Source organism: Fukomys damarensis, unplaced genomic scaffold, assembly GCF_012274545.1.
Source record: "Fukomys damarensis isolate Sample0158 unplaced genomic scaffold, DMR_v1.0_HiC HiC_scaffold_39, whole genome shotgun sequence".
In the NCBI taxonomy this organism is placed as follows: domain Eukaryota; kingdom Metazoa; phylum Chordata; class Mammalia; order Rodentia; family Bathyergidae; genus Fukomys; species Fukomys damarensis.
The window spans coordinates 48026132-48049773 of NW_022900951.1; the positions used below are offsets into that span (position 1 = coordinate 48026132).

A 23642-nucleotide genomic window follows, 5' to 3' on the forward strand; every position below is an offset into this window, starting at 1 on the left:
TTAATTTCCTATTTTTAAGATTAAAAATAAACATTCTAATACTCTTTTCCCATCACCCTACGTATTACCTTGTGTACCTCATTTTGGAGATCACTCCTCTGGTGTCTAGACAATAGAGAAATCTGAAGAGGTTTAAAGGAAGCAATACTGTCAAGTTTTCTTTTTAAAGAATCTCTCAGTATTTGTGTAGAGAAAGGATTGGAGAGGAACTTGAGAGAAGCTGAGAAACTAGGAAAAAATCACGTTGACATGAATTGAAATGTCAGTGGAGAAAAAACAGATTTGAGAAAAATTGTAGAAATTTTCAGGATTTCAGGGTCTGTTGGGTATGGGATTGAGGGACTGGTACAGTCATGATAGATCCCTCTCATAATATCTTTTCTGCAAAAGCCCAGCCTCAGTGAATACTCAGATACCTAAGAACATCCAGAGCTCTGTAATTGAAGCCTATACCGATTGAAAAAATAGTGTCCAAAATTCTAGTTCATCAGATCAGAGAGCCAGAAGACTGAATGGTTATGACTATGGAGATAGGAATAGGCCCCCTAGTCCCAGTCTAGTACCTGGACCTCAATTTTCACAAAGACAAAAATGGAAATGATAACAGCATCTCTACCTCCTAAGACTGTTGCAAATGTTAAACGAGTTAACACACATAAAGTGTTTAGAACAGTGCTTCTTCACACTTGTAAGTGCCGAAAAATGCTAACAAGCATTATCTAATAGTTTTGGGTGAATGGATGGCACCTACCTATTTTGTGTTCCTCAAACTCTTATACTGCCTATACTTCAGACAGACAGAATAACTATTGTTAGTGCATTTCTCTGCTGTCCTATCTCAGCTATTGCTCCTTGAAATTCCCTTATTCTAGAATATCCTTGTACCATATCTACATGTACTTCAAGTGGAACACAAGGATTTCCTCACCCACTGAGCCTTTCTAATTTCATTCTTCCCACCCTCTCCAGCCCTGAGTGAGCTCTCTCCTTCCAGCCCATAGAACAGTCATATTGAACTCATTACATTGGACCAGCACTATAGTCTGTCTCCTCTTCCAAACTATTGACTGCCTGTGTGTCTCTCATCCTGTAGAAATGGAATGAGGCTCTACAAGCCTCTCAATCTAGTCCCAGTCTTGCATTGCCTTGTGGACTCAGATTGACTCTTTCTACTCCTACTACCTTGCATGCCAGAAATATTGGCTTATTGTTCTCGATATAACTCAAGTTGCTTCTTATATCCATCCTTGCCTTTCCTCATGCTCTTTCCTCTGCTAGGAATATGTCTTCAATGCCTTCTTTCTTCTCTTAGTCCTATTCCATTGACCATACAAGACTCAGTTCAGATGTCACCTTCACTAGGATCCCTGCCTTGGTACCCCAAGCTGAGTTATGCCTATCCTCTTGCTCCTCTTTTCTTTCACCATAGCTCATCTATGTACTGTCTTTGTTAAGCTTTGATCATCCCTTGATATTATGTGTGTTTGCCACCTGTGGTCTCCCCAATTAAATTAGAGCCCTGTGAGCCTATGGGCTATTTCTCATTCAGTTGTGACAGCACTATAGGGCCTGGCACATAAGAGATGTTCCAGAAATAATTTCTGATCTGAATGGAAAATATCCTCTTGACTTCTTCATCTATGGATGAGGGGTGGTAAAGTTGAGGACTCACCAATAAAATCTTCCATCATCTGAGGGCTGTGGTGGGGAGAGGGTGCCAGACGTAGAAGCTCCTCACCACGGGGAACAGTTGGATAGTTGATGGCCTGCACATAGATACCATGCTTGGAGAGCAGGAGATCACAGATCTTGCTGTTGAGTTCTGCATTACCCACCTGGGCTCAAAATAAAAACCTTTTATTATCTTCTAACCAGGGCATACCACCACTAGCTCTATTAAGCAGAGGGACCCAGATCAATGAACACCACTGATTTTGGGGGCAAAGGATTTTTATGTGGGGGTTACTTAACGGCAGCTTCAGAATTTTTGTGAAGGAGGATCTGAGACCTAGTAATCAGGTTTGAAGGAGAGATGTGGGTAGCACCAGAGGCCTTGTCTTGAAGGTATTTGCAAAGCAAGCACTTTGGTAAATTTGGAATGGTTCTGGTTGAGGAGAGAAGCTTACCAAGCTATCTCTAGGATAGTGTTGATGGATTAATTTTTAAAAAGCAGTCTTTCAAGGGAACTTTGGATTAGCCTTAGAAACAGTGACTATAGTCAGCTCTCTGTGTCTGTTGGTCCTGTTGCAGACTCAGATTGACTCTTTCCTCCAAGTATTCAACCAACCTCAGATCAGAAATAACTTTTAATAACTGTATATAGCCAGGCATAGTGGCACATGCTTGTAATTCCAGCATTTGAGAAGTTGAGGCAAGAGGACTGCTACAAGTTTGAGGCCAGCCTGGGCTATACAGTGTGAGTTCAACACCAGCCTGAGTTACATAGGAAGACTCTGCTTCAAAACAAAACAAAACACTATGTGTAATGAGCACACACAGAATTTTCTAGTTAATTCTTAAGCGATACAGTAAAGCAACTATTCCTATAGCACTTATACTGTATTATGTACTATAAGTAAATAGGAATGATTTAGTATACGGGAGGATTGGGTAGGTTATATGCAAATACTTGAGCAGTCACAAATTTTGGTAAGGATGGGGGTGGTGCTGGAGCCAATCCTCTGTGAATACCATGAAATGACTGTATTTCATTCTCATGCACAAAATTGTCACAAAAAGGTATTCTTGTCACAACATGGCTTACCAATTCACACAAATACATGCTGAGAGCTGTTCATTTTTTAAGGCATTACAAACACTCATAGTTGGAAATCCAAAATAGAAGCTAGTCCTATGGCTTTTAATTTTACTTTTATGACCTCAATTCTCATTAACAAATATGTTTTACACTATACCCATATGAGTACATATAGACATACACACATACATGCACAAATACACCTGTATAAAATCCCTCACAAATTGATATCCCTTTTGTGACATACTCCAACATATTCTATTTTTAATGCTAATCATAACTCACTAAACTGATTTTGTGGCCCACTAATGGTCTTGATAAACAGTTTGAATACCACTGAATTGTAAGTCATGAGTTCTCAGTATTGTGTTGGTCAGAACAGTCTGACAATCATGAGATAATAGCTAATGCAAAAAGAAGTTGGTTAGATCAAAATGGCTGATGATTTTTCAAAAAGAGGGGTAAAGCTGGCTGTAAGGAGGATGGTTCACAGGAACACAGTTATGACAAGAGTAGGTATAGATTTTCTGGGGGTGGGAAGGTTCTCAAAAGAGATAGCTGGGGAAGGCAGTGGGCAGGGTGGGGTTCTCACCCGGATAGGAATGATATGGCTGGGGCAGGGGATGACAGGAAGGCCCCTGTCCATTAGTAGCTGGCGCATGTGCTTGACGTTGCGCTGGTGGGCTCGCCTCAGGGCTTGGCCCTCCTCTCCCTTGAGCACACGCACAGATTCTAAAGCCCCAGAAAGCACCATGGGGGGCAGTGAAGTGGTGAAGATGAAGCCAGCAGCATAGGAGCGCACCATGTCCACCAAGTCACAAGTGCTGGCAATATAGCCGCCTACACAGCCAAAGGCTTTGCCTGGAGACAGAAAAGAGAAAGATATACACAGATTCCTTAATTAGTCTCTGTAGGAATAGGATCAGGCCTCAGGGAAAACAAGCAGATGCACCTCAAACCAGGGTTCCAGGACTTCCTTCCCAGGCCTCTGCTCCTCTTTCTTGTTCATGACAAGGCAGACAGAGTTGTTAATTCTGTGGCTCTAAGATAGGACTTTCAAGTTCTACCATATGTAACGACTAGATAGGAAGGACCAGGGTGTGGACCTTTAGCTGATTAGAGACAGGAGTGTAGCTAAAATAAAGCTTAGGGATGGTGTGGGGGAGGAAAACACAGTTCCTCACTTACTCAAGTTGAACCTGGCTGGCTATTTGGCCCAGCTTATGGGTCTTTTCAAACACCACCCCAGACTTTCTCAACAACCTGGCAGTGGAATGAGACTGAAGAGAGGGAATTCAAGAGAAGAGTACTCTGGAGCTCTAAATTCTACTTAAATTCACTCCTGAAGCCGTGGGGAGAAGGATGTAAAAGGTGTTAGGGAGACTTCCTCTCTGGATTGAATATGAGGGAGGTCCAAAGCATTCACTCACCAAGAGTTCCAGAGACAATATCAATCTTGTGCATAATTCCATCACGTTCTCCAATCCCAGCACCCCGAGACCCATACAGTCCCACAGCATGGACTTCATCCACAAAAGTCAGGGCTCCATAATGGTGGGCAACATCACACAACTCCTCAAGGGGACAGATGGCACCTAAGCAAAATTAAAATATAGGGGTAGGAAATCATAACCCTTCCCCAACTCCATCCATACCTACTTGGCTTTGAAAAAGGTGTTAGGGAAGAGGGTGTCTACTCTCGTTTGAGGCTATTCCAACAACCACTTCGTGTGTGTGTGTGTGTGTGTGTGTGTGTGTGTGTTCCCAAGCCTGAGATCAAGACTTGGCTCTCTGTATTTATTTTTATTTCATTTTGTTGATGTATAGCCCCTTGTTTCTGTCATTTTGGCCTTAGTCAGTTACTATCAACAGCCCTATGAATATTTTTATTCGTCTTTAGTTCTCCCTGTTTCTATCTTTCTAGATTTCTTTCACTATCTCCTTTCTGTGTCCATTTCTATCTTTATTTTTATGTCTGTTTTTATGTCTCCCTTTGTTTTGCTCACTACTCTGCCCTCCTTGCGCTCTCTCTCTCTCTCTCTCTCTCTCTCTCTCTCTCTCCATCAGTTCTCTTTTCCTTTCCTCACAGTTCGTAGCCCTTTCTGTCTGACTGTCTTCAGACTTTCTCGGTGCCATTGTGTCCCTTTCTGAGTTCTCTGTGCTTCTGCCTCTATCTTTTCTGTGTTTCTCTCTTGCCTCTGTCAGTGTAGTTCCCTTAGGAACCTCTCCCTCAGGCTCAGTTATAATCTACCAGTGAAAGCGAATTAGGAGTAATCAGTATGTTTTCCTCCATTTTCCATACAGATTTAGCATTGTTCATGTTTATTCTAGTATCATCTATACTAACAGTTGGGTATTCAAATGTGAATCTCATATATAGACTTAATGGCCACTCTGCGTATTACAAGGACCCACACATTTTGCCATTCCCCATCTCTCTACTCTCTAGAAACTCCTGAGATAGAAGGGGTTGAAATACAGAAATTTCTACAGGTGGAAACAGGAGTTCCAGACCAGGAATAAAGAATATGAGCATGTGTAGGATAACATAAAGAGAGCCAACCACAAGACATAGAGCCTGAGACAAAGAAGGCCATGTAATGGTTCAATAATCCTTTCAATGAGAGATAGTCAACCCTCAAATTTATAGTTTGGGCAGATTTTATAGAAAAAAAACACTAATGGACCATTCATTTGTTAATGTAAATGTCATATTTTCTACTAAAGAAATAATGAATTTGAATAATCTCAGTCTTAGAAATATGGTTAGAAATAGTGATGGGTTTACTCTATTCCTGGTTGTAGAAATATGAACAGGAACATGACAGTAAATTACTTACATCTATTAACTCATTTAAGTCTCCCAGCTTTTTTTATTCAGCACTGGGTATTGAACCTAGTGCCTTTTCACTGAGCTACATCTCCTGCCCTAATTTTATTTCGAGAAAAGAGCTTGCTAAGATGTTGAGTTGCCCAGACTGAACTCAAACGTGTGATCCTACTTCCTCAGCCTCCCAGAGTACTAGGATTATAGTCACGCACCACCATGCCTGGCTTCTCTTTTATTGTCAATCACTACCATTTTATAAACAAGGTAATTGAAGTACAGCGCAATTAAGAAATTTGCCAAAGCTAATGAGATTATGCTGCGATTTGAACATGGACAGCTTGGTATCAGAGCTTGTGTGCACAATCATTACATGATACTTAAATAAATCAGGGAATACTATGAATTCTCTCTTGTTTCAATTACAAAAGAGGCAAACCAAGATGAAATGAGGACCTCATTTTTTAAATAAACCCATAATGGGATTCCTAAAACATGTGGCTTCTGCTCAGTAGGGCCAGTAATAGAAAGCTTTGGGCATTGTTTCAACTGCAAGAGGAAAAGAGGTAGAAGGGTAAAGTCATTTATTTCTACTAAAGCATAATTAATTGAATGGCCTCCATTATTAGTAATTCTTACAACCAGTTATTATTTTCCCTTGGGGAAAGTTGAGGCTCGGTATGTTAGAGCTACCCAAGGTCATACAGAGAGTGCATATCAAAGGTGGGTTGAACCCAGGTCTGTCTGACTTGAAAACCTGTTTTTATTTCAATGTTTCATACTGGAACTTTAAAAAAACCCTAGGCAATGGTTTGTGAAACTTTCCATTGTAGAAACATTGATGTAATTGATTTAGACATTATTTCTAATGAAAGGAGTGTCATGTGAAGGAATTGGTGTAATATGTCCTAGGGTGGAAACACACACACAGCTTCAGTTTGATATTTAGTTTATGTACTGTTAGATAAGTGAGATATTTGTCTCTATCCTTTGGCATTTACCAGTTGTGTGACCTATGCAAGTTATTCTACTTGTTTATGTCTCAGCTTCCTCATTAAAAAAATAGTGCTAGCATCTAACTCATAAAATCCTGAAGCTTAAATGAATTAATACATGTAAAATACTAAGAATTTAGTTTGGCATGCAATAAGTACTTTAAAGATGTTAGTTGTTACCATCATCATCATGGGTTTTATGAGACAATTCTAGTAAACATGCACTCATATATACACATACCATCCATGGAGTGAACAGTCTCAAAGGCCACAATTTTGGGTATCTTAGGGTTGGACTTCTCTAGAAGTTTCTTCAGGTGGTCAGGGTCATTGTGCCTGAAGACAAACTTGGTGGCACCACTGTTGCGAATACCTTGGATCATGGAAGCATGGTTGCCTGCATCTGAGTAAATTTCACACCCTGAGGAATTAAATGTATAATTCTTAAGCTTCTGTCTCAGTACTCCCACTTCAACCTCAAGATATAACCTGACAGGGAAAGAGATTCAATCTCTTCTTCACTTTGAAAACTATACTTTGCTTTCTCTTCCTGCGGAAACCTTTGTGATATCTCGTCCCTCCTTGGAAGAAGTTCCTTGTCCTGAAATTCTGGACTTAATTTCTTCTTTAAATCATTTCTAATACTGCTTTTGCCTCTATTTTGGAGTGGAGGAAAATTTAATTTCTCAGGAAACTTTAGAGTTCCTTGAGGACAAGCCTAGGTTCATTCTCCACAACACATAAGATCAAGACTTGGAAAGGATATTTTTGCCAGAGAAATCTTGTAGATTTAGGCTCATGCTGAAATCTTTCCAGCCTATATGAAAACCCAACCTTCCAAGTAGCATCAGTCTAGCATCTATCTATATAGATATCGATCTATATATATCTATATAGTTATAGGTATAAGTATAGGGATGAAATCCTATCAGGCTTTCAGTGTTGGAATCATACAATCATGGAAAGTCAGAGAAAGAAGGGAAGTTAATCATTATGGAATTTCACCACTTTACATGGGAGAGAAAGGAAGGCCTCTATGTAGAACCTGAGGAGAGCAGGCGTTTTACTGTGCATTTCTGTGAGGGCAGGTAGGAGTGCGAAGTTGATGGAGAGAGTTGTTTCTTAAATCACTTTACTTGCACAGACATCAAGAAATTGCAGCCCTTCATAAGAGTAAGGAATAACTTCTACTTGAGAAAATGAGTCGTGATTTCTTAGAGGACAAAATTTGAAAGATTGGGAAGTTTTTATTTGTTTATTTGTTTGTTTTTGTGATATTGGTATTTGAACCCAGGGCTCTCAGCTCAGACTTACAGTTTCTTGAGAACAGAAACAAAATCCTTTTATTTTTCTATACTTTGTAACCAGTACACAATGAATGCTAAGTAAAAATTTCTTGAGTGAATGGATGTATAAACAAATGACTGATTTATAAGTGAGAGAATAAGTAAATGAACAAATTACTGTATGAAAGAGTAAGAGGAGAGGATGTCCAAAGATAAGACTGAAGAAATAAGTAGAAGCTAAATTATTGAGAGCTTTAGAAGCCATTATAGGGAGTTTATATTTAATCTTAAGGATAATGGGAGTCCATTAAAGAATTTTGACCAGGGAAGCAACAAAGACAGGCTTGCATTTGAAAAACATTTTTTGACTACTGTGAAGAATAGATTATAAGAGAGCAATGATGAAATGTTAATATGACTTTGGAGTAGACTAGAATGTGGCAGTAGAAATGGAACAAACTTGAATTCCAATGGTTGAAAAGGAGGGGATTGACAAAATAAATCCTAAAGATGTTGAATTTATTTGGATGTTATGGGTATAACTTCAGAAAAGTTTTCAAATAATGGTTATATTTACACTATGCTGAGGAATCACAAAAGGAGAGGCAGTAAATAGCAAGTGTAAAGACTTTTCTCAAGCAGTTTACCAGAGAGAGACAGGACAGTAGCTAGAGAATGATGGGGAGTTAAGGCAATATTCCTTTTAAATGCAAAAGACTTAAACATAATTAAAGATATAGGCAAGAGGAAGAGAGTTGGTAGATCAAGATTCCAGAGGAGGTAGTAGGGAATGAGGCACAGAATATCAGTGAAAAGATTAGTCAACAAGAAAAATGACACCTCCTACACTGTAACAGGAAAGAAAGAGTAAGGAGAGAACAGGTGGGGATGTCTGTAAGCTTGTAGGTACTTTGTGGCTAGGAGTTGAGGATATTGCTGTCTACTGTCTTCTATTTTCAGTGCAGTAGAAGGTGAGGAAATCTGATGAAGAGGAGAGAGAGAAGGAATGATGAGGGTTGGAATTGGAGTAAAACTATTCTAGAGACTTGAAAAACTGACCAAGGAAACAGAATTGTTAGATAGCATAAAGTATCAGAGGGTGGGCTGAGAAATATGACTTTTAGTGGCCCCTATTTGAACCATTATATGAGCTCAGTATGGATGTAGGGGATGTTGAGAGTTGTTTTCATTTTGGGTTGAGGATATGATGGAGGGATAGATGAAAAAGCATCAAGGTAATGATATTATGGACTGCAGAGTGGGAACACAGGATCCAGTATGTGGATAAAGGAATTGGCTGCTGGCAGAGAGAGAAATGCATCTTTCATTATAAATGAAAAGAATGGGGAAAGGTAGATGAAAAATTGATAAGTTTGTAAGTTTAATGTCAATAAATAAGGAGATTCTGTCTCAAGGCTTCTGTTTCATTGTGAAGTAAGATGTGGAATTATTTAGCAACAGTGAATCAGAATGTAGTCAGAAAGGTTTAGAGAGCAAAGATGATTTGGAACATCTTCTGGAGAAACAAAAAACTACCGATAAATGTTAAATGGCCAGTGGAGTTGGAAGGTAATGAATTCATGCTTGTACTCTTCTGTGAGATGGGGTGATGTTTCCCAGTATTGGTCCTCAGCATAGGTGCAAAAAGAAAAAAGTAGAGGGATATACTCATGCACTGTTGTAGATATGAAAGGTGGGTTCAAAGGGAGAACAATAGAAGTAAATGAACTTAGAATAGAGGGAATGGGCCATGGTGACAGACTGGATGCTGTATTGCAGGATACCATCACTGAACAAAGCTCAGGCCTCAAACTTACCTGGAAGGGTCTTGGCCAAGGTAAAGAGTGTAGAGTCATTGGCCACGAAACAGGAGGAGAAAAGCAGAGCTGAATCCTTCTGGTGAAGTTCAGCTAGCTCCTGCTCAAGCTCCACATGAAACTTACTGGTACCTGAGATGTTGCGGGTACCACCAGCTCCAGCTCCATGACGCTGCAGAGTCTCCCTGGCCAGGAGAAAATAGAAGAAATACAGGAAAAAGAAAAAATTCTTGTCAGGAACAGAGGAGCTGAGTAGGTTTCCTTTCCTTGACTGGGATCAATGTTGACTTAATGGTCCTGTATGAAGTGTGTCTTATGTGACCAAGTAGCGGGTGCAAGGAGGATAAGACATGCCCTTTCTTCTAGGGCTGGAGGGACTCAGGGATGGAGAGAGAAGCTAGACTGAGCTTGAGCTATTTGAAAAATCTAAAGGAGGTCACAAACCGTCTCTGACAATATTCAAAGGAAATAAGGAACAAGAAAAAATGAGAAAAAGAAGAAATGGAAACAATGTCTTTGTAAATAGGGGAGGTTGGAGGGGGTGAAGGGAGGGCAGGGGTATGGGAAAAAATGGGAATCAAGATCTGTCATGTAAAGGTACAAGATCCCAAAGATAAATGTAACTAACTGTACTGTATACTTAAAAAGTACCAATAAACTCAATATTTAAAAAAAGCAGTTAAATTAGGAGCTCATGGAGAATGGGCTTTGCTTGGTCTCCAATCGTTTTCCTCCATAGCACCAGACACCCAAGAGTTTAGAAAACATGGCGTGTTGAGTAACTTATTATGTGAAGCGTAGATGTGCTGGAAGACTTTGGACAAAAAGGGTTGCAGTAGAACCAAGGTTTCCACTACCAAATCTGGTCCTCAGTGTTTTCTAGATTTACTCCTGCAACTTATGATCCACATTACTACTCACTGTGTGGCCTGCAAGACCCGAGAGTGCCGGCTCATGCCCAGGTAGTCATTACTACACCAGACAGACACATCCTTGGAGGCTACAAATGCCTCAGGGAAGTGTTGGGCAAAAGGGTATGCATCAGCCCAGCGGTTCACAGTCTTGAACACACGGTATGTGTGGTCCTGTTTCTTCTCCAAGATCTTGTTCCTGAAAAACTGGTCATAATCAAAAGCATGGTTTCCTGCAGAAGTAGAGATAGGGATGAAAATAATTTATTTGAAATCTTCCTGTGTAGTCATTTTATCCATGTTGATTTTGACTCTCCAATTTTCTTTCCATATACTCATTTATTTGCTCAGTCACTGACTTGCTGGATCATATTAATTCTCCACTACTTCATTCAATCAATTCTTTGCTTACTCATTCACTTAGTAATCCATTCACACATTTACTCAGGCTTTCTATCTTTGTCACAGCCTCATTCTCCTTACCAGGGTTAGTGTGGAAACATCCTTACTAGAATTACAACCTTCATACTCAGTGGAAGAATTATCAACATATCTAGTTTCTAGTCATGCCTCTGATACTTGCTACTTGTGTGGCCTGAAACCAGTCATGAATCCTCTCTGTTTTAATGTCCACATCTACAGAATAGGGCTAATAATGTGTTCCTTGCAGAATTATGAGTATCTGATGACAAACAGCATGTAGCACACCCAAGTTAACAGTTTAACAGTTGGCACATATTAATAGAAGTATTAGTACTATTATGATAATAATAATAATAATAATAGTAATAAGAATAGCTAATACTTTTATTAACATAGCCAACATTTAATGAATATTTAATACACATAGGCCATCTTTCAGGAACTTAAAAAATTATTTCATGTATTACAAGAACCCTATGTGAAAAGTTCTGTTAGTATCTCTATTTTACAAATGAGGGAACTGATGCCTAAGGAGGTTTGTTAACCTGATTAAGGTTATACAGTGACTTTCTAGCAAATAAATGATTCATTAGGTTAAAAAAACTGACAATGGTAATACTATACATATTATTTGGGTATATTTATATGTATATAAAAACAATACACTAAACTGGAGGAATGCATAAAATAAGAAATAAACTAAATTATACATGGTTAATTAAATGAATAATGTTGTATCCACACCACAGACACTTGTGAAACATTAGTAATTATTATGCAGATCTATGTTTTTGGATATTCAACAAGGCCCAGGTCATACTATTAAGTGAACAAAGCAGCATAAACTAACACCAGATACAATAAGATCATATTTTTAAAGAAAACATGTATATGGTGAGAAGAGTAGAAAGGGGTTCTCTGTGTGTATGTGTGTGTGTGTGTGTGTGTGTGTGTTTGTGTGTGCAGGCATGTTTGTTTAGCCATAGAAATATATCTTATAGAAAACATTAAAAAAGTTATGGTGGATGGTATAACTCTGAGTTACATAAATTTTCCTCTTCATATTTTCCTGTGTCTGTTGAAAAATATTTAAAAATGAATGAGGTTCTTCATGTGTTACAAACTTTGAATGAATTCCAGTATGAAAACTGAATATAAATGCATACAAGAGGGGTAAAATGCTCTGGGAAGGGTGAGAGGTTTTGAGGGAAAGAAGAAAAAGAAATAATGGGAGCAAGCCTAAAACATTTAATGAGGCCTTGTGATAACATACTATACATGCTACAGTTAAGTAAATATAATTATTTTCCTCATGATAAACTGTTAAAGGTATTAAAATACCACTGAAGGGAAGTAACTTACTTGCTAAAGCACATAGATCCAGCAAGTTCTAGAACTCAAATTTAAACTCAGACACTCTGGTTTCAAAGTCCTTCCGTTCCCTTTCCTCTATTGTCTCAGACACCCTTTCTGCCCTCCTTCCCTTTCGTGACCCCCTTTATTTTCACCTCACCACACTCACCAACCATATTGTTCTGAATCAGATGTGAGAGCATCCCTGAAGTCTGTTCTGCATCCTGAGGATCAGAGAACGGCTTCTGTCTAGTTGAGTCCAGGGAGCTTGGCAAGTCTGAGAGATTGGATTCATTGGTATGAAGAGGGGAGAATAAAATAAAGCATATGTTGTACTCTTTAGGCTCAATGCAACATACAGAAAGAAGTCTATAAAGTGTAGAAGATTTCTCCAGAAAGAAAACAAATCTTCTGAAAAATGAGCTCCTACTCATTTCCCCATGTGACAAGTCCTATAATGTCAATAAACTTTCTATAAGGTGAATCACAATTCTCATCACTAGGATTTTCCCTTGGGTGAGGTAACTAGAGCAGACAATCTGAGTCCTGCACTTTGGAGATAGATGCACCTTGTTCTTCTTTTCTGTAACATCATTAAATTTCAATTTTAAATCTCAACCTTTTGTCCTCAATTATATTCCAAAATAAGCTATGAAAGATGTGAATAGTGTGGCCATCTCTCATGTTATAATCTTTGGTAGTCCGCACTAGTTGAGTAAATATAGTAATCATTTGACTTGGGGCCTTCCAAAGGCTATATCCTGTTGAAAAGAAAATTTTATTTGAATTTGTTTTAATGAAACTGCTAATTCAAGATGGTTTTCAGTGAAAAGGGGGTATGTTATGTAAAAAAGTAAAATAAAATAAAACCCTTTCTCTTTCATGCAAATCCAGCTGCTCATAATGTGCTCTTGCATAAGTGATGGAGCTCAGCCTGTTGGGATTTATTTAGCTAGCTAGGAGAGAGGAGGAGTCAGAACTCTGGAAGGCTTATCTCCCCCCTCGACACCTTGTACTGGGGATTGAACTGAGGATCTTGTGCTTGCCAAGCAGGTGCATCACTGCTGAGCTACAACTCTGGACTCTAGAAGCCTTATTTAATCAGATTAATGCCTGAAAGTTAGGGGAGCCCACACATATGTGTTGTGCTGGGTGTACTTCATTACACAGTCTAAGCTAATTCCTACCATAGCTTCTGTTCAAAAGATTTAGACTTCCCATTACTAGCTGCCTTTGCATTAGCCTAGCTCAGGGCTATGATGAAATGGTTTCAAGCAATATGGTAGAGGTTGGATAAGGTGGAACTCAACTCCAACCTGTCTTGAAAATTTTCACATCTTCTTGGACTTCTGGGGCTGCTTTCTGCACAATCTTGCTCTTTCCATCCTGCAGTTCTGACAGCATGAAGGGACAGTGGCCCTTGGCCCAAGATGGAGAATCTATGAAAAGATTAAAGAGTAATTGAGGGTACATTCCTAGCTATAAGTTCAGTTCAGCAATGATTATTAAAACCTACTGTATCACAAAGCCTATGATAGAGACACAGAGCTAGATAAGTCTGGTCTCTATTCTAAGGGAGCTCTTAAAGTGATGGGAATGGCACACTGAAGACACATTGTGCTAAGATAATAGAGAAGACAAGGTTTATGGAAATCTAGAAGATTTAGGGGATTATGACCCAGAAATGACATTGGACAGGTTAGAGGTCTATGCAGGCTTTGCAAAGGAGATGATCCCTAAGCTCAGTGTTGAATGAGAAATATCAGATACTCTGGTACTCTGTGTGGAACAGAGTAATATATCAGGAGTATAGGTACATAATCTTGTGACAGTAGGTTTGAATCTAGACATTTTAAGTGGTTTCAGCATGACTGGAAAATATTGTATGAAGAAAATGGAGCAGAACTTTTTAGAAAGTCTGGCAGAAGATATATCCTTGGTATATTTTTAGGTCAGTTCATTCTGTCTTGACATTTTTCACATGAACTCTGGCCAATATGATTTGGAACCTTGTCTTTATGACCCACATATTAGCCCTTTGTGCTAGGAACCTCTTCTTACCCCCTCCAGCCTTAGTTGCCTTAAGGTGGATTTGAGAATAGGTTGGTCCTTGGGTGGCTAGGATGGGACAGTGTCCAATACGAAACAGGAACTGATGAGTCTTCATCAGTTTGCCCAGGAGGCCAGTGGGAGTCCGGGCAAGCACTGGGCAGCACTGTAGCAACATGGCTGCTGCTACCGTGTTGAACCCGAACTCCTGTGGAAAATGTGAAAGAAATGAGATTCCATTATTAAGATCTGTCCAAAAAGCCAAAAATCATTTTTGTGCTGGCTCTTTTGTCTTTTCTTTCCCACCCAAAGCTTATTGCCTTTTTCAGAGATGCCCTTATTTGTACTTCCAGAGAAAGAACTTCTATTCTAATGTTAAATCATACCAATAGGACATCAGAGAGGAAGAAATGGGAAACTGGCCTCTAAGCCAAAGGGGTGAAGGAAGGAATTCTTACCGGAGGACAGAAAACCAGGATTCTGACACAGATTCTGCTCCTAAACTCCTCTGAGATTTTGAGGATCGCTGAAGTATGTTTATGTGTGGCACAATGAGAGTTGACAACCAACCAACATTTTGATCAACATTTAAGGCCAAGACTTTCTAAGAATACTGGCATTAGCTGAGTAACGATTCTACCTTTTAATGCAAACAGACACAATTAACCAAAGCTCCTAAAGATTGATCCAGAATGTTTTCTGAGCAGATTCTGCTAAAGAAAGAGAAGCTTGAGGTCAGAGTTATTAACTTGAAGAGATCCAGGGAACAAGAAGAAAAGCCAGGCCATAAGGCTACAGACTGCGTAACATCAGTCTGGTGTTTCATTATCTATCTTTGGATTTTCTCTGGACTTTTAGATAAGCCCAAGAGAGGAGGTGAAAGTAAAATGCAACAGTGTTGGAAGACAAGGCACAGTACATAGTTTACACATCTGTGAAAGAAGCAGAGGCTAAGAAAGAGGAAGGGGGGCAGAGAGAAAAATCAGAAAAAGAGAAACCAAAGAACACATAGCATTTCATAAATATTTTTTTAATTTGGGAATAAAGTAATGAATGAACTGGACATGAAATGGAGGAAAGAAAAGGGAAGCAGTGAAAGAGTAAGACAAAAAGAAAAGGTAAAAGAGAAAGTAGAGAGAAAAGGAAGATGCAGTGAGGTTAGAAGAACAGAAATTGTGGGGGAGAAAGTGATCAAAGCCAAAAGAAAAGAAGACATGAGGACAGTCATAGAGAGGAAAGCTGTTCCTGAAATACAGTGCAAGAGAATGATGGGAAAGGCAGATTATAGAAAAAAATAAAATGAGGCAAAGATAAAATGAGAGAGAGGAAGTGTGGGGAGAGACTATGCAGGGCTTGAGGCAGAGACAGACAGATATATAGAGAGATGGAAGGGAACGTGAGGAGAGCTCTGAGAGCCCATAGGAAAATACAGACTCATAAAACTGAGAGCTAAAGTGTACAGAATCCAGAGCAGGGGCTGAGAGTCAGTCAGACACAAAGGTAAAGGAGAGATACTGGGGAAGTTTAAGCAATAAAATAGAGTTAAGAGGACCAGGGATGTAGTGAGGGAGATAAGAAAAACTGCCTAGCATAGAGAAGTGAGTAAAGAAAACCACAAAATTAAAGGATAGAGACAGAAGTGGCTAAAAGGGGGAAAGGGAGGATTGAGAGGTGGGAAGACTGAGAGATGCCAAGAGAAATACAGCTAGAGATGGCAAGAGGTAGAAAGAGATTGAAAGCAAAAGGGCAAATGTATAATCAAAAGGTAAGACAAGAAAAGGTGCAGTGCAGTGGGAGAGAGATGGGGCAATATAAGAAGACTAAGGCAGCTCTGGCACTACCAACAAAGCTATTGAGTAAAATCAAACAGCACCCTCAATGTACAAGACCTAATTTGAGGGAGAAGTGAGCAGGAAGAGCTCATGTCCCCATCCTCATTGGCTACTTCCTTAATCTGCCTCCCTCCTAATTTCATAGAGAAAACAACCTCCTCTAATTTCACAAAGTAATTTGCTCCCCTTATTCCATCTTAGAGTATCCTCCCTCACTCTGACAGGCCGTCACAGCATCCTGGGTTACTATGTGGGCCCAGGGAATGTGAGTCCTGAAATTAGAAAACGCAGAATTGTTAAAAAGTTTAAATGAAATAACCCATGTGAAAACTTTAAGATAGTGTCTGGCACACAGTAGATTTTCAAAATAAATGTTAGCTTTTCTTAATTATATACCAGCTACCAAATTCCTTTATTGGATGTTCTTGGGCAAGTCACTTCCCCTTTTTTAGTGTTTGGCTTTCATCAGCTGTCAAATGTGAGATAGTTATGCCTATTCACGTCATAGGTCATAAATTGGATCCAGTACCTACCTCATGTATGGAGATAAGAGTTTCCATTCCCTTGCCTACCCACGAAGCCTACAGCACTCAGGGATGAGCCTGCAGACCACAGATAAAGCTCCCAGAGCTTATCATCACTGGAGTCTGATCACTCCCAAACCTTGCCCAGGGCGTAGGAGAGAAGTGGAGCCCCTTTCTGGAATCACATCTGAGCATCTGTCTGGGGTTAGCTATTGAGCATCTGGCTGTTGGCAGAGAGCAAAGATAGATGGCCCATGAAGAGGCAGACAGAGCAAATGGCCAAATTCCTGTAAACTCCTTCCCCTTATATCCACACCAACAACAATAATGACAATACTGAAGTACATAGTGAGAAGGAAAGTCTCTAATATTGAAGGCCAAGTCCAATCCTGCCTCTGGATAATAGTAGATGTTGGCCTATCTTCTGTGGATAAAAATGGAAGTCAGTACACTTACAATTTCTAAGGGGATTTCTGCCATGATGTGCTCCGGAACCTGAGAAAACAGACGACTTCCAAAGGTTTTTCAAGTTCCAGTTCCAATTTTTCCTGCTCTGGTACTCCTTTCCAGGAATTTACTTTGCCTGGCCATAATTATAACCCATAACTATGCAGTTTAGGCAACTTGGGTTCTGTATCCTTTCCATACCATTACCTGCCATGAAATTGGAGTGGATAAAATTGAATCAAGGAAATATTTTAGGTAATTTAGGACATTAAGAGCATAGGGCTTGAAAACACTGGTATAGGAAAAGACTTCATGAACAAATCCTCAGAAGCACACGAGCTAGCACAAAGAATCAATAACTGGGATCTCATCGTATTAAAAAGCTTCTGCACTGCAAGAGAAAACACCAACAGAGCTAAAAGACAATCTACAATGTGGGAAAAAAATTTTAAAGCTGTTTCTCATACAAAGATCTATATCTAGAATATATAAAGAACTCAAAACTATCAGCCCCCCCAAATATAAAGACCCGATTCAAAAATGGACATCTGAAATGAACAGACATTTCTCAGACAAGCAAGTAAAAGCAGCAAATAAATATTGGAAAAATGTTTAACATCACTGGTCATTTGAGAGATGCAGATGAAAGCAACACTGAGATTCCTCCTCGCCCCACAAAGAATGGCTGCTATCAAGAAATCAACCAATAACAAATGTTGGCAGGGTTGTGGGGAGAAAGGACCCCTTCTCCATTGTTGGTGGGAGTGCAGACTGGTGCAACCACTCTGAAAATTAATATGGAGATACCTCAAACAACTACGATTCTAGGTCCCATTTGACCCAGCTATCCCTCTACTGTGTATCTTGCCAAAAGAATTAGAATCATGCCACAGTGATATATGCACATGCATGTTTATAGTGGCACATTTTGTAATAGCTAAAACTTGGAAGCAGTCCAGTTGCCCATCAACTTGTTTTTGAATCTTGACTCTACCACTCACTAGCTCTGGGATTTTAAGAGAGTCATTTTTATGCTCTAGATCTCATATCTATAATATATAGATGATAAGAGGGATGACCTACTTCACAAGGATGTTATGAAGATTCAGAAAGATAAGTCATATAACATATTTGGGAGTATGTCTATCCATGAGTAAATATTGAAAAAATATTTTTCTATGTAAGGAAATTGAAACTACAGCCATGGAAAGGCACATCATGAGCATATCAAGCTATGTCTGAAATGCTAGAGCCCTGGTTTTTGTTAAAACTTACCATCTGAAGTTGGGCTCTGTACTTCCCCTACGTGGGTACTATATTCTCATTAGACATTAGATTAGATAATTTAATAAACCCAATTTGGTTATGATAGTCAAATACTCAGAGCCCTTTACTTTTCCAAGCTCTGTTGTAAATGCTTCATAAGCATCAATTTATTTAATGCTTATGACAAACCTATGATAAAGAATCTAAGGACCCAAAAGATCAAGTAACTTGTTCAGATCACAGAGATACTAAGTGAGAAGGCAGGATTTCAATTAACAATCTGACTCAAGATCACTAATTTAACTACTATGATCCGTGATTCAAATATTGCTATTTTCTTAGTAGAGAGCCTGACTCCAAATATTCTCCTCATTTGCTGAATGAACATAGGCATCTTTTCAAGATATTGGCTTTTTGTGACTAATATCTGTACCAAAAGAACAGATCTCTAGTTGAAGTAGAATTTCAGGTACTGTCAAACATTCATGCATTCCACCATTTAACAATTTATGCAACCCTGTGTCAAAATGCTTGCTAGCGATCTTTTACAGTGATTTCAACCAGACACAGATGGAATTTCAGGCCAAGTGACAGATCATTACTTACATATTTTCCCCTACATATTTAAAATTTTCTTTCACATCAGCACCCAATTGACAGTCCTAGAGGTCAGAAGGACCAATCACAACTCAACTCCAGTAACAAGCCAGATACCACTCATTACAGCATTCCTTACCTCCTTTGCTTCACAAAAATCAGTCTGTAGGGAAACTGGCTAATTTTTTTCAGGAGTTAGAAGCATCAGGTCTTATATTCCTTTCTAGTACCCTCATCCCACTATCAATGAATCATACAAAACTGTATATACATGGAATCAGAGAATCAGAAATTATTAGAAATAGAATACAAATCTGCTTTCTGAATAGTGGCACATTTCTCTTTTACCATTATTTATGTTATTCACTTCTCAATTCCCCCAAATCTCTCCTTAACCAATTCTTCATTTTCACTCTCATCATATTCCCTCAGTTTTTATTCCCTATCTCTGCCCCCTAGGTTCTTACCCATTGAGTTCTGCTCTCTTGGCCAAACAAAGGGGAAGTGAAGTGAGGGAGGAATGGAGAATTGGAAGAAGAAATATTAAGACATCTTTCTTGATAGGCAACATAGAAGGACAGGAAGAGAGAGAGAAAAATAGAAATAGAGAGAGTTGAAACAAGAGACAGAAAGAAGGGAGAGAGGTTCAGAGAAAAAGATGCAGAGAAAATTCAGTGGAAGGAAAAGTATGACAAAACAACAGTGCTGGACAGTGAAGTGAGTGATCTAGAAAACTAACAAAGGAGAGGAAATAAAAGGAAAATAAACAAAGGAAAGCTAAAAACAGGAAGAGACATGGAGGGTGGAGAGAAAAATAAAATGACAGCGAGTTTCTAAGAAACAGACAAAAGGAAAGTTATATCTAGTTAAACCAGAAAGTAGGTATGCATGGATCTGAGGTGAGAGCAGACAGACAAGAGAGAAGGACCAGCCTGAAAGCAGTTGTTACCTGTTGCCCTGCACTGAGGACGAACCAAAAGACGGATGGGTGCTGTGGATTAGGGCCTGGCATTTATCCCTACCCACTGGTTTAGCTCCACCTACCCTGCCTATGGCTGGCTTGGCCCTATATTGGCCCCAAAGGCATCTCAGAGATAAAGCTCTAGAGATAAAACTCAGTAGTCCCTTCTGGCCTTTCTCCTCCCCCAGCTCTCACTCTTCCCTTTCTATTTTCTTTCACTTCTCCCTCTAGGGTACTGTAATGAGCTAATTTGAGCTTTAGGATTAGGACCATTCTTATAGAACTAGGACACAGTTGAACAAAAAACACCCTCTGGCCCTCAGTTTCTTCCAGCATAAAAGGAGGATAAAAACCAAAACAAAACAAAAACAACAAAAAGTAATTGTTACACAAGTGGGAAAGGGTTTGAAGTCCAACGTAGAATACATGATTATGCTTATGAGCACAGTTTCCACAGAGCTTATCTCAGGATTTTGTAATGATTCAATAACATCCTTCAGTAACATCATTTTGTAATTATTTATAAGTGTATAGAAAACACCACAATGCTTAGTATAAACAATAAGAGCTAATGGCGATTGAATGCTTACTATTAAGTGCTTTACATGTTTTAACTTAGCCTCATAAGAACCTTAAGGGATAGATACACTTTATTAAGAAAGTAGGGCTCAGAGAGATGAAACAACTTAATTATCCAAGTAGAAAGTATACAGCCCAACTATGAACCCAGGCAGTCTGATGCTAGAACCCACATTCTTTGTTCCCTCTCAGAATCTACAGTTAAAAACTTGTTCTCTATCTTCTTTCTATTACCTTCTCCTTGTCCTTTTCTTCCTCTTTTCTCATTCTTTTTTGCTTCTTCCCTTGTCAATTCTAGGGCAGTAAGATTATAACAAGGCAATTTCATCTCTGGAGTTCTGCTCTCTTGGCCAAGCAGAGAGGAACTGAAGGGAGGGAGGAATGGAGAACTGCAAGATGAAATATTAAGACATCCTTCTTGATAGAAAACATAGAAAGACAGGAAGAGATAGAAAGAAATAGAAATCAACCGAGAGATGGAGTTGAGGCAAGAGACAGAAAGGGGGAAGAAATCATTAATATCATGTCTACATAAATGAAATCATAGTGTACATATTATCTATCATTTGTATTTGGCTTCATGACAATATGCCAAGATCTTTCCACATAAATTTTCTGTTTAATGGTGCTATAACATTATAGAATCTGAATATACTGCAATTTATTCAAACACTCCATTATTAATCGACATTTAGGCTATTTCCTCATTTTAAATAATGAATAATGTTGAAGTAAATATCTTTGGGTATATGCAGGAGTAGTTTTATAAGATGACATCTTAAAAAGAAAAATAGCATTCCTGTGTCAATATGTTTATAGATATTTAAAATTTTGGTACTACCCTTTGCGTATGCTGTAGATCCCCACTAGTGGTATATCATAGTGTGAGTGTGCATTTTATCACAAACTTTTAAATGTTATTATCATTATTATTATTATCATTATCAATCTTTAGAATCTTTGTTAATCTTTAGGCACTAAAAGTGGTATCTTGGTCTTGCTTTGATTGGTTTTGCTTTTATTATTAATGAGATTGAATATCTTTTTATACATCTATGCATCATTTGCATATTTCCCTTCTGAATCATGTGATCTACATTTTGTTCATTTATGGAATGGATTTGCAGAAAAGTTAATGGGAAAAAAGTACTTACTCTGGAATCAGATTCACTCACATCTTCTTAGCAGCTGTGTGGTTCACAAAGTCCAGATCCTTATCTGTTAAATGAAACCATCATAGAACCCACTCCATAGGATTGTTGTGAGGATGAGATGTAGTTATTATTATTGTTTATGGTTTTCATTTTTTGAGTTGTAGGAGAACTTTGAATTATATAGATATTAACCCTTTCCCTGTGATATTTGTTACTTCATCTGGATTCATTCATTAGTTAAACAAATATTTATTACATACTTATAGTGACTCAGATACTGTGTAGTAAGCGCTGGAGATACAGCTGAATGGAATTTAATAGTGTAGACACATCATGGTGCAGATTGTCTCCAGTTCTTCTGGGAGGTATGACAAAAGAGCTGCAATGAGCTCAACCTCCAACTTTTTAGCTGGCTACTCATTTGACACAGTAGATATTGAGCTCAGATATCATCACCTATGGGAAGATCTCGCTAACTCCCACATTGGCTCTGGTTCTCTCTTTTGGCCTCCTGTATCTGTTCTCTCAGAATTTATCACACTGTATGATTTGTGTCTTGTTTTATATCTCTCTCCTCTATTAGACCTATTGAGAACTTGAAATAGGGATCTGGAACTCTTGGCAAGAGAGTCTGTCATAAATGCTTGCTGCATTCAATCGCATTTTCTCTGATCCTTCCACCCATACCCAGGAAAGGATGTGGGATGATAAAACCCACTGAGATGAGCAGACCTCCAAGCTGACCTAGAGAAGAATGTGAAGTGTCCTACTGCGTAAAAGTAGCTGGAGCTTCCCAAGTCGTTGGGAAGGATTCTTAGATTGAGCCTCACTGGACTATTTCTGGTTCAGGTGAGTGAGAGTCAGTGGTTGTGGTTGAGTCTGACATCACCTATCCTTTACGCAAAAATGTCTCTGATTTTCTCTCTCTCTCTTTGGATGATGGGTACAAGGTTTTCTCTTGAGAAACAGGGCTCTCTGGAGAAGGAAGTAAATTTCACTTTTCCATGGTTCCCTCTATCCTCACACTAATTAGTTCTATGTCTTAGGTAACTTCCTACCTGCCTAGGGATTCCCCTGGGATCAGAGTCTAGGTCTGCATTATTTTTGTATCTCCAATGTCAAACTGGAAAAAAGTAGATATTCAGATAATATCTGCATGATTGACTAAACTTCAATGATTTAGGTGTTTCAACTTTTATCTTGCAGTTGCACTGCAGTGAACAACATGGTACTTAGAGCTTTGTTTTTTCTTACATTGTTTTCTTAGCATTAATTTTCTAAAATCTCCTTGAAGTATAATTCATAAATCATAAAAATTATCCATCTTAAGTATACAATTCAGTTATAATTAGTATATTTATAGAATTATCCAATCACTAGAAATGCACAAATGTAAGTACTGATTTTTTTTTTTCATCGAGTTTATTGGTACATTTTAGGTATACAGTACAGTTACCTTCATCATTGGGATCTTGAACCTTTACATGATTTTTAGAAGTGGAATTGTTTGAGTAAAAGACATGAACTTTTAAAAGATTTCTTTTTGTAGTATTGGGGATTGAACCCAGAGGTTTCTCAGTACATCCCCAGCACTTCAAATTTTTTCATATTGAAATGGGATCTTGCTAGTCACTAAGTTGCCCTGGATGGGCTCCTGACTCAGCCTCCCAGAGGCTGGGAATTAAAAAAATTTTTTATACATATTATCAATTTTTTTACAAAAAACCTGTTGCTGCTATTGATGCATAACATACTGCTATTATGTGTCTCTCTCTCTCTCTCTCTCTCTCTCTCTCTCTCTCTCTCTATATATATATATATATATATATATATGTATATATGTATATATAATTTGAATTTTTG

At 38.7% G+C, this 23642-nt stretch overlaps 1 protein-coding gene across 15 annotated transcripts in view; it reads right to left on the reverse strand.

The window, feature by feature from the left end:
- The window catches only part of Alas2 (5'-aminolevulinate synthase 2), a 129952-nt gene that overhangs the window by 2295 nt on the left and 104015 nt on the right, over window positions 1-23642 (reverse strand). For 9 of the 15 annotated variants that reach the window (XM_010610101.2, XM_010610102.2, XM_010610100.3 and 6 more), the window contains 9 exons: window positions 14432-14627; window positions 13687-13809; window positions 12540-12647; window positions 10605-10827; window positions 9684-9868; window positions 6822-7001; window positions 4189-4353; window positions 3351-3619; window positions 1673-1835 (listed from right to left, as the gene is read on the reverse strand). In XM_010610101.2, coding sequence (XP_010608403.1) covers window positions 1673-1835; window positions 3351-3619; window positions 4189-4353; window positions 6822-7001; window positions 9684-9868; window positions 10605-10827; window positions 12540-12647; window positions 13687-13809; window positions 14432-14627 — 1612 coding nt within the window. Of the gene's footprint in view, window positions 1-1672; window positions 1836-3350; window positions 3620-4188; window positions 4354-6821; window positions 7002-9683; window positions 9869-10604; window positions 10828-12539; window positions 12648-13686; window positions 13810-14431; window positions 14628-14877; window positions 15373-20034; window positions 20182-20859; window positions 21043-21779; window positions 21844-23642 lie in introns of those variants that run through there. The other 6 variants (XM_033760128.1, XM_033760126.1, XM_033760127.1 and 3 more) reach the window with 5 other exon arrangements.